Below are 11,129 nucleotides of genomic sequence, written 5' to 3'. Positions count from 1 at the left end.
CGCTCCACAGAAGGACGCTCGGCGCTGCGAAGATTTATCTAGACATATAAACAATACTACACCGCCGTCTTTTCTGTCAAGGCGGACGAAAGCGCCGTAACGTACGGCCCCTCCCTTGAGCCTTTATGTAAGTCCTAAATATAAGAAGCAAATAAATCTGCACGCCCGTATATCTCTAGCACCACACTGCTGTTGTAGACAACCTACCATCATATGTATATGTAACGTCCTCGCAAATCACAAAGACTTGCGCTTTTTAGGCACTGGACGAGGCGGAGGAGGAGCAGAGGGCAGACGTGCGTGCGTCTAAAGCCCTATGAAACCCAGCTTCCAAAGCCTCCCAAGGCTCACAAGGGAAGCAAGCATTTTTTTTCTAGACCGAGACCTCGATTGATGACTGTATTCTCAAGCCCATTCTTAAGGAATCAAGCAGAACGAGAATCCCGCTTGTAACCAAGCAGACTAAAAATACTACTTGCAGCAAAGCACGACAAATAAAAGCAACACGCCATGGAAAACCCACGCTGAAGAGCCGCGCAGCAACCACTTCGCCTTCTCACATCCTGCCCTTGCCCTTACCCTTGGTCTCCAGCATGGGAAACTCTTCATGAGGTATGCCGAGGCCCGTGTGGTCGTCGGCAGTAGCCTCCTGGAGACTGAGCTTCAACGCCAACTCCAGATCATCATCCCTGTGTGTGCCGTGGCTGACAGGGCCGAGGCTGCTAAGCCTGAGGGCGAGTTCGAGGTCGTCATCTCTAGGTGTGGCTCTACTGGAGGACCCGGCATTGGGAGCGACAACTGGCATGTAGCTTGCAGACGGCGAGGTAGAGGGTGACCTTTTGGTTTTCTTCGAAGGCTTCGGCTTGTACTTGATGGCAAAGTCAAAGTCGCCAGAACTGTTCTTGCGTTGCGGCTGCCCCACATCATCTGTGGCCTCCATCAAGGAGAGGCGAAGCGCTTGCTGGAGTTGCTGTTCGTACTCGTCCTCTTCCTCGGCAACGGGAGGGGGCGGCGTGAAGCCGGTCACGCTGGGCTCAGGGGTGACTGTGTCCATTGTGCTCTCGCTGAAGCAAGAAGCGGTGTCGAAGCCAGCCTCTGCGGCTGAACCCGTGTCGCTGGCGCTAGTACGGCGTTGCTCCTCGAGCAGAAGCGTCTCCTGCGAAATCATCTCTGCGTACTGGAGAGCCTCCTCTTCGGTCAAATCGCCAAAGGCGCCGACGCCGAACCTGTTGCGCAGCCATGCGTCTTCCCGAGCCTTTTGCTCTTCTTCGCGGCGCAGCTCTGCAGTTTCGGCAGCTATGTATCCCGACACGTTTCCTCCCTGCCGACGGGTGGCGAGTCGACCATGGACATCGGCATGTCGGAGGCGACGTTTGCGGCCTGGCCGCTGGCTGGTTGCGCTGTAGGCCCAGTAACGGAGGAAAGCGCCAAAGGAGGTGATGCCGCGCAGCACAGTAGGGTCCGGGTCGAGATAGATCGCCCGCGCAGCCGAGTAGGTATCGCTCTGAAGGGAAGGGTTCATCGTCATCATGTGACGTGGAACTCGCCCGTTCGACCGGCCGTTCAGAGTGCGGAGAGGTTCGAGGGAGGAAGCCAAGGGATCCCATGCTTGTACCAGACCATCACTTCCACCATGAACCAGGTACAGCGCCGTCAGGGCCAGGCAACTGATCTCTGGCGACTCTGTCTGAATCACACGAAGGGGCGCCACTTCTGTCAAGTTGCGCTGGTCGCGACAGTTCCAGACGACGACAGATCCGTCTTTGGTACCTATGGCCAGCATCCGCGTTCTTCGACCAGGGATCTCGGCCACAGAGTCTGCAGTCAGGGGACTCATGGTAGGAGAAACAGTAGATTTGTGACCAGAGTGAAGAGGGTCCTCGGACAGTGTCAGGAGGGCATGGGATGACAGGTCAAGGGCAGACGCAGTGATTTCCGACTGGCCATGGCTGCCAAGTGCCATTACCGCAACAGCCCACTCGTCCGAAGAGATGAGCGTCGCCTGCGGAGTCAGCGAACCTGATGAAATGGGCGTTGCATCGCCAATCGCTGGAGCAGGAGCGGTCGTGAACCTAGCTTCAGGCTGGTAGTCTTTGCCGGCCCCGAATATCGACTTGGGCGCTTCGGGAGTGTCTTGTGCGAGATCGGCCGGACCATCCAAGTCCTCTGGCGTCGGTCGAGGCGTTCGAGACAGAGTCCTGATGTAGCGGGTAACGCTTGGCGGGGTTGTCTCGTCAAGGCCACACTGGATGGAAACAATGACCTCTCCGGCACTGCTGGCATCGTCGTTTGCGAAATCGACCTCGAGTCTTCTTCTCATGTCCCAGCCATCGCAAACCTTGCGGAAATGGGATGGCTTGTAGCGCAAGAATTTTTCAATCTCGCGTGCTTCTGCGACGAGCTGCTCCTTGCTCAGCTTCATGGCGTCGGCTGGCGATCTAGGAGAGTAGGCGCCTCGGAGAGCGTGTTTGTCAAACTCATCAGGCCTGGCCCGACGTCGCGTTTCATCTACGAGCCTCCAGTAAACCGAGCGGGCTGCGTACCACGCGTTCTTGGTTACGTCCTCGCCCTTTGACCGATTCAAGGTGGTCTTGGGCGTGTCGACGAGGTAGTATATCTCGCCCAGAGCGTTCAGGGCGACGGCCCAAATGCGCTGAGCAGTCTTTCGCTTTTGCGTGTACTGATCATCGACCTTGATTGAGACGATGGGCACGCCGGGGCTGAGAACCCACCGCGCCGTCATCTCGCCGTTCGGATGCCGAGGACCACTCCCGGTTCCATGGAGAGCATATGATGTGACAATGCCGAGCGTGGAGCCTGTCAAGATGCCGACGGTCGAGTGCGTCATGTTGGGAACAGCGGCGGATTTGGCGAGCCAAATACTCGAAATCGCTTCCGACAGCTCTGGGATCCTGGGAATGTCGGGATAGGTGTCGACCACACCAGTGTCGCTGCCAAGGTATCGACCATGCAACTCGTTGATCGGGCGGTAGTACGCGCGGCCACCCGGGAAACCCTCGCCAGACAGCACGCCGTAGGGATGGCTGACGTCCATGAGGTTCGGGCAAGCGGCAGGGCCGTCTCCTGTACCGTACGGCTCAAGGTTGGGGAACGCCTCGTCGAGCTGGAGGATGGAAAAGGGGTCTCTGAACCCCCATTTCTCCACCTTGCCGATGAAGGGATCGCTGAGAGTCGCGACGCCCAGGTCCGAGGCACCGTGGATAACTCTGGGAGCCTTCTTCGCGGAGAAGTCGGCATGGAGGTGGGTCACGGCCCATGGCAGCTTCGAGTTGTACGTCAGGACGGCACTCGTCTTCTTGCCGCCCCGGGCGGAGGCGCCAATTCCTCCAGACTTGGTTCCTGGTTTACCTCTGATGAGGCCCCGCAGAAGACGCGTCCGGAGCAGGTATTCGCTCCTCCAAGTCGCAAGGGAGGTCAAACGCGAAAAGTAGCGCGCCTCAGACCGGACGAAGTCGGATGGGTCGTAGTCCAACGGCCCCGAGCGACTCTGGTCGGCCTTGGTGACCAAACTGTCATGGCCCGGAAAGAATCGCAAAAACGCCATTCGCCACGCATGTGGAGTCGTGACGAGGGAGTAAAAGCGCTTCGACACGAGAGATATCGCCGAGTGAGAGTCGGGATGCAGGTGCGACAGGATATGGGTCAAAATTTCTGCAGCACGTGCATACATGTCAGTCCATTTCCAGCGCGGAAGATGTCTACACAAGAGGCGTACGTACCATTGGGAAAGTCTGTAAGCTGTACGCCATCAGGTCGAGGGTCAGATCGCTTAATGACCTTGAAGCCCAGTGGGTGCCGAGGCGTGGACGGCGTCAAGGCATTTTCGTATTCAATCACTCGCTGACCAGCAATAACGCCTTGGTGAGCTTCGGAAAACGCAGTATCGGGGACGCTCAGCCGTCGAAGCCTCTCGTCAAGCTGGTCGGCGCTGACGGCATCGAGCGATGCATGGCGGCCGGCGGTGTCTGGAACGGAACGCGGGGACGCGCTGCCCGAGTCGTCGCGGCGAAGTTGGGCGACGCCGGTCGGCTGGTGGCGTTGAGAAGGGCCATGCTGAAGGAGAGAAGAGGATGTTGAGGGGTTGTCTTGTTGATGCTGGGTTTCTGAAGACTCGGTCGGCCAATGTTGCATAAAGCCGTGGTGGGGGTGGTCGTGGGCAGGTTACGGGCGACTGTGCAAAGATGATGTGCACAGTCTTTGGGTTTAAGAGAATGGCTTGGGAGGCGAGTATGCGCGAGATGCGTATAGAATATGCGAGGCGAGGCGGTTGTGTTGTAGGGAGTAACGTGTCTTGTAATGCCTAGGCTAAGTGTAGCTTCTGGAGGTCGCGTTTCGTGACGAAGTGGCCAGGAGATTGCGGGCGCTGGTGGCGGTGGTGGTGGAACATCCCCGGGCCGGGGGGCTCTTATCACACAACCCGCGGCCCGCCCGCCTGTATCGTGCCACTCACCTTCAATGCCGTCATCAACACCGCAATAACTTTATCATTGGCCATGTTTGTGTCGACTTCAAAGTTACATTCTGGTAATAATGATACTGCGTCGAATCCTCAATATCTGTACGTAGACCGTGTACGTAAATAATTCTCGACTTATGGAACCAGTAGCCCGCTCAGACTGCATCCTCAAGTTAACTGTGGCGACTATCAAGTTCGGAGTCTTCGCCAATGACCGACTAACATCGCCCAACCAGTGTTGCGCATTCGTGTCTCGAAAGGAATCAAAACCTATGTGTGTGTGTGTATATTCAGAAAGCAAAAGACACGCAAAATGCATCGCACACCCCCCACCCGATCCTCATCCAGTTGGGCAACGCAGCAAAAGGTGAAGATGCGGCCAGTGTGGATTGAACACACGACCTTCAGATTAAGTGATTGAAGTTAACTTCAGTCTGACGCTCTCCCAACTGAGCTATGTCCGCCGTATCTCCGTTTGGCATGATATGGTTGCATGGTTGGGGTAAAATGGTGGCTCATATCGTGGGCCGTCGAGTGGGCACCAAACCTGTGTCTGGAGCTGTGACACGGCTGTGGGGCCGGCGACTCAGCCGGATTCTGTCGAAGTGGGCAATATGGTCGGGCGCGTCCGTGCGCAAATGGGGAAGATGGCTGGAGATGCGCTAGCCATTTCTGAGATGAGTTTCTCCACCCAAATACGGGAAAACAATGTTCCGAACATTCACCCCCCTTTAGAAGGGTCGATCGGCGATGGCAAAGTGCCACAACAGATAGATACACACAACATAACGATCAATCAATGCAAGGGTATCGCTGCCGTATCACGCGCTTTAACAGATTCCACCGTCGGAGGTGGGGGCCTCCGTTTCTGATTTATTCCAATGTCGGGCTTTAAGTACCGTTAGCGTAACGGAGAATCTCAATCTCGACCTAACCGAGTCAACGAATCCTTAGAATCTATCTTTTAGAGCTATGCCCGCCACCAGCTGTCCTTGGAGTCTTCATCTTTTTCAGCAAAAGACACCTGTAAGGTTGTCAGATACGTACCGACACAGAACCCATCTGGTGTGATTAAATCTGCTACCTTCAACATGGTACGGATATACTACCAGAATTCACTTTGGGTAGCAATTAGAAGGATGAAAGCTCACGCTTGCATACATATCCGTTCGGCTTGAGATGCCAATTGAAATAGCTAAGCCGCCCTGAGATCCCAGAGTGGGTGGAGAGCAATTTCTGATAGTCTTCGAGCGGACCCCCACCACGAGCTCAGCCTTTTTACCTCAGGACAAGCAGCGCAAGTCGGACTGCCTGGGCTAAGAGAAATGAAGGACACGCGGAGGAAGGGAGACACGGGGGAAAGGCAGGCAGGCTTGCGGCTCCTCGTCAGCTCCTCAGCTGTAGGCAGTGGACTAGCTAATCGGTTACTGTCTTCGTACTATGAACGATAGTGCATACCCTCCTCCCATGGTTTCCGCAAGCCTTCTAGGGCCGGTTCCGCAGGGTTGGCCGAGTTGCTTGACGTGATGGCCCAGCGGCTGACGATGCATGCGCTGGCCGACCGGAGCCTGGCCAGACTTGCGGTGACAGTATCTGCGCCGTCGGCCTTCTCATCTGCCGACTTGTCCGCGACTGCTCCAAACCCGCGCGGTAATTTACTCATTAGAGTTCGCGCGGAAACATTCCCAAACCTTGCGATGCTGTGCCACACGTCTTCCCTGTCTGCTACGTGTATTTGCGGGAACTAGCAGACGGACCGCTGGTATTACTCGTCATCTCAGAGCGGATAATCCATGGAACGTATAAATTGGGCGGCCGCCGCTCTACCGGGGCCGCAACTGCCGCCGACCTATCTCGAGATGATTCAACGAGCCTCCGGCGAGAGACTCCCAGGATGTTTCTGTACATACCGGCCCCAGCACCTCGACTCGCTATCCCAACATGGCCCCCCAAGCGGCCTCACCTTACGCCCTCCCCTCCGTTTGCGCCCCCTTGCCCTGGCGCTCTACAATCTCCATACCCAGCAAGGCCTTATGGAGCTTATGGAGACCATGAGGGAAGGGCCCGTGTCTCGTCTCCCGAAGCCCAGGGTCTTGACAGAGCGTCCCCCCTGGACGTCGATATGCGGATACCAGCGACAACCTCTTCAAGCGGTCCAGTCCCGCGGCGTCCACCCGCTCTTTTCCTCCGTACACTACGTCAAAGCAGTGCCGCGGCGTCGGCGTCGAGCGAACCGGTCAGAACCTGCGATCAACGATGGGCTTCCCGGCTATGATGCACCGCGCTGAGCGCGCCCGGACGCTCCGTCGCGGCCGGGGCCGGTGCAGGGCTGGTTCGGTCTCGGTCTTCCCTGTCCAGCCAGATCCGAGCTTCGCGGATGGATTACCTACATGTCAGGAAGCCCGTGCCCGTGTGCGCACTGACTGAAGCATAACATCAGTATAATCGAGAGCTCCCAGAATCCAGGTCCGGTTCCCAGGGCCGAGTCAGACATCCAAACCCACACAGACGAGGGGGCCTGTAGGCTGTAGGACGAGGGTGGATGGATTTCACCCTTTTTATCCACCGTCGTCGAGTCCACTCACGCATGGGCAGTATACATGTGATCTGCATGTAGAAACATAACGCCGAATCACCTTGCGAAGGAGCAATTTCCAACTCGGACTGACGTAGGCCATCCGACTCCCTGGGCCGCGCTTTGACAGAGCCAAAAAAGGTAATCGATTCGTTGGGTGTCTCCATCCGTTCGCGGATGCACGGAGAGTACTGCGGTAATAGCAATAGCAATCGCAACAGCAACGGTGCCAGAGACCAGCCGGCGTTTCTCTCTCTCGGCTTGCCCTTCCCATCGTTCCCTTGGCCGAGCAGGCTCTCTCCGACACGGGCCGCCTTGACGGGCACGGCCTTTTGAAAACCGCGGACGCGGGGCCATGGGAGCATACCAAGCATCTCGACGTACCAAAACATATTGGGTCTAGGAGGATCAGCCGTGCCCATCGTCTCGTTTCCCCTTCCCGGCCTAGCGTTCTTCGAGCTGGGGCCTGCCAAAATGAAAGAAACGAAGCCTTCGAGGCGGCGCATGGTCGGGATACCCACCTCAGACCTCTGTCTTCCTCTCAAAAGAGGGGAATGGAGAAACCTTGAATATATCAACCCTTCTCCTCCACCCCAACATGTGGTCCGTCAATTCGGATAGCCGCTTTGCTGTGGAATGTCTTACCATATGCCTGCCACGGCCGCCGCCAAATCCCGTCCGTCGACCGCGGTCCGCTATCTACTGAGTATTGCGCGCGTACGCAAATCTCGGCTCAGGACCTGGCTCTCCGCTCGAGAGGATTTCCTAATCAAAGGTTCCTATATTCAGGGTGGAGGAAGGAGGAAAGAGGAAGGAGGAGGGAGGGAGGAAGGGGGTCCTGGCAGCAATCTTCAGCGGGCGCGGCGTGCATTCATCACATTTCGCGGTCTCGTCGATCAGCAGCCGCAATGCCCATCAGCCTCGAATACACAGATCGCAGGATAGCTATGACGGACCCTTTATGCCAATGTGCCTAATGGCCTCCTCGAGCAACCTCCCCTCCCTGGTCGGTTCCTCTCCTGCGCGAACCTTCCCTCAAGCAAACCCGCGCCCCTCGACGCGGCAAATAATGCCCAACGTGCAGCTCCCCGAAGCCCGACAAAAAACAAATCCCGGAGGCGCCCTCCGCTCTCCCCGTTCATCGCTGCAGAAAGAAGAACGGCGATTGTCGGGGGTATCAGCATGGCCGTTGATATTGACGGGTTGCAGCGACGGCGCTGTGTCACACAGCCCCCCCCCCCCCCCCAGCAAAGAGGTAACTGTTGGTATCACAGGGATCGCGATCGTAAAGCAGTAATAGTTCGATTGACTACTAGTTGCTTGTTGAGATAGATAATAGGAAAAAGAAGAAGAAGTTGTTACCGCGGATATTCGTGGTGGTGTAAGTGAGCCGCTAGGGTAAGTCACGTGATAGTAAATCACGTAACTATAGATTAGCTCTACTATTAAATAGTTAAATATCCTAACACTAGTAACTTTCTAAAGTAAAGGAAAATTACTATAAATAGCCTAGATACTACCTAGTAGCTAAAAAGCTTAAAAACGTAATAAAAATTAAAAGCCTAAAAGTATTTAATACTTTTTGTTTATATAATCTGTTATATAGCTTAAAAAACTTATCTCTTTATACTAATCTAAACTATCCTATTTCTAACTAGTTATTCTAACGCCTTATTAGGTAATAATTTAGTAAATCTATTAGTAGGATTATTATTACCTTATATCTATTATACCTTATAGACTTTATATTACTTATATAACTACTAGAGGGCTATAATATTAATTATAAGCCTTTTCTTTTTTATAGTCCTAAGCTTAATAAGGCACTTATAAAGTAAGTATAAGTTAGTATAAAGAATTATTAGTATATATAGTAGCTTAAGGTAGTTAGTAATTATTATAATAGTTATACTAAGTATATAGGTAATATTAGTGCTAGTAACTATACTATAGATCTTAAAAGCTAATACACTTTAGGTAACTTACTTATACTTTATTAAGCTAAAGTAAATAATATTACTAGTTATAGTAAATTTATTACTTATAGTAGTACTTATAAGTGCTTTATTAGTAAGAATAATAATAAATCCTAGCTATAAAGTAAAGTCCTTATTATTTATAAATAATCTATTTATAAAGATAAAAAGCTTTATAGATTTAAGGTTAAGTAAGTAAAATAATAAACTATAGTTAAGGTTATTTATCTATTATATAATATAATAGTTAAGTGCCTTAATTTTATTTATATTAGGTAATTAGTATTATACTATAATAAAGTAGTTAAAGTATGCTTTAGGCTAGCAGACTAATATAATATATATACTATAGGCTTATTATTTAATATACTACTTAAGTGCTTATAGAGATTCTTTATTAATAGGTTAAAGTCTCTTACTTTAGCCTTTTTATTAGAGAAGGATCTTCCTTTTAGTAGTTAGAGATACTACACTACTATTAAAGGTAAGTAAGTTATTAATAGTAAGGATTTACTTCTCCTTAGTAGTAAATATAGCCTTAGTAAGCTTATTAGCCTTATAGGTAAAAAAGGATTTATCTAAAAAAGTAATAGTATTATTAGTCTGTATACTAATAATCCTAAAGTCTAAGCTCTTTATATTAGTAATTAGTAAGTATAAATTAAAAGTTAAAGTCTTTATCTAAAGCTTTTCTTTATAGTAGTAACTATATATTACCTACTAGTAAGTGCTTACCTTTATAATACTATATAATAGCTTTACTACTTATATAATAGTGCCCTTTAGATAAAGGTCCTATATCTATAATAAAAGGTATATAAGAATTATATAATTTAATAAGGTAGTTAACTATATATACGCCTAAGTAGTATTATATAACTAAAGTAAGAAATTATTATTATTATAAATAAAAGATAAAGTAAAAGTAAGAATAAGGCGCTAGCTAGCTTACTAGATTATAAGTAACTAAGTAAGAATTACTTTTTTACTATTATTAGTATATCTTTAGATAATAAGGTAGGATTTCTTATATAGTTTTTTATTCTAGCCTTTTACCTTATTAATAATCTATAATTTAAATATTTATACCTTAGTATGCTTATTCTTATTATATTAAATAAAGTAAAATACCTTATAAGTAATAAGCCCTTTAATCTTAGTAGTAGTTACTTATTTAAAAGGCTTCCCTAAGGTAGTAATAATACCTTTTTTTTATAGCTTAATTAATAACAGCTAGTTAGCTTCTTCTTTTATTAAGATATATACTATACTTATAGTAGTAAAAAAGGTAATAGGCCTAATAGTAAAGCTAGTTTTATTAAAGAAATTAATATACCTCTATAGGCAGCTAGCTTTTTACTTTAGCTATAAGTATATAGTAATAGTAATACTATTATATATTTCTTTAGTAGGCATAAGGTTATTAGTAGGTAATAAGGCTACTACACTATTATTATTATTCTCCTTATTACTTTACCTACTTACCTTAGAGAGTAGCTATTATTACTTATTATAAGTATCTTTAAGGTATAATTTAATAATAGTTAAATAAAAAGTTTATAGGCCTTAAGGGAGGTTAATAGTATAAGTAGTTTTATTACTAGTAATAAGGTAAAAAAGGCCTTACTAGCCCTTTTTCTTACGCTAGATATAGACTATAAATTAAAGTAAAAAGGCTACTATTATAGTAGTATTTAGGCTGTTATATATAGTTACTACCTTATTAACTTACCTTTTTATATAGATTTAGTAAATAGCCTTTATTACTTTTCTTACTACTTTAGCCTTTTTAAGTAGGGTTAGTAAAGGTAGTAATAAGTTAGAGATTTATAGGTAGGCGCTAAAGACTAGTAGTATAGGTACTAGGCTATTTAGGCTAGCTATATTATTAATTACTTTAATAGCTAGCTAAAAGGTAACCTTAGGTATGTAGCCCTTACTATAAAGGATGTTATATATACGTTAGAGGGGTATATAGTATCTTTTAACCTTACTAATACTATTATAGGCTTTAATTAGTATTTCTTTAATATTAATATAAAGTAACCTTACTAACTACTTAAATTTACTAGTATAAAAGTTTAGGCTAGTATTAGTAATA

The 11,129-nt window shown here is 48.6% G+C and overlaps 2 protein-coding genes and 1 non-coding gene across 3 annotated transcripts; all 3 read right to left on the bottom strand.

Moving 5' to 3' along the window:
• Positions 1-556: 556 nt before the first annotated feature.
• Positions 557-4,152, bottom strand: GLRG_02845 (F-box domain-containing protein; the record flags this gene model as incomplete). Its single annotated transcript, XM_008093530.1, has 2 exons — positions 557-3,672; positions 3,741-4,152. 2 exons carry the CDS (start codon positions 4,150-4,152, stop codon positions 557-559), a joined length of 3,528 nt encoding a protein of 1,175 aa, XP_008091721.1.
• Positions 4,153-4,851: 699 nt separating this feature from the next.
• Positions 4,852-4,941, bottom strand: GLRG_13082. Its single transcript has one exon. It is a non-coding gene; the product is annotated as a tRNA-Phe (tRNA).
• Positions 4,942-5,915: 974 nt separating this feature from the next.
• Positions 5,916-6,140, bottom strand: GLRG_02844 (uncharacterized protein; the record flags this gene model as incomplete). The annotated part of the gene is made up of 1 exon (XM_008093529.1): positions 5,916-6,140. One exon carries the CDS (start codon positions 6,138-6,140, stop codon positions 5,916-5,918), a length of 225 nt encoding a protein of 74 aa, XP_008091720.1.
• Positions 6,141-11,129: the final 4,989 nt, after the last annotated feature.

Source organism: Colletotrichum graminicola (assembly GCF_000149035.1).
Source record: "Colletotrichum graminicola M1.001 genomic scaffold supercont1.8, whole genome shotgun sequence".
Taxonomy (NCBI): Eukaryota; Fungi; Ascomycota; class Sordariomycetes; order Glomerellales; family Glomerellaceae; genus Colletotrichum; species Colletotrichum graminicola.
The sequence above is the reverse complement of the archived record's forward strand: the minus strand, read 5'-3'. Positions and strand labels throughout refer to the sequence as shown.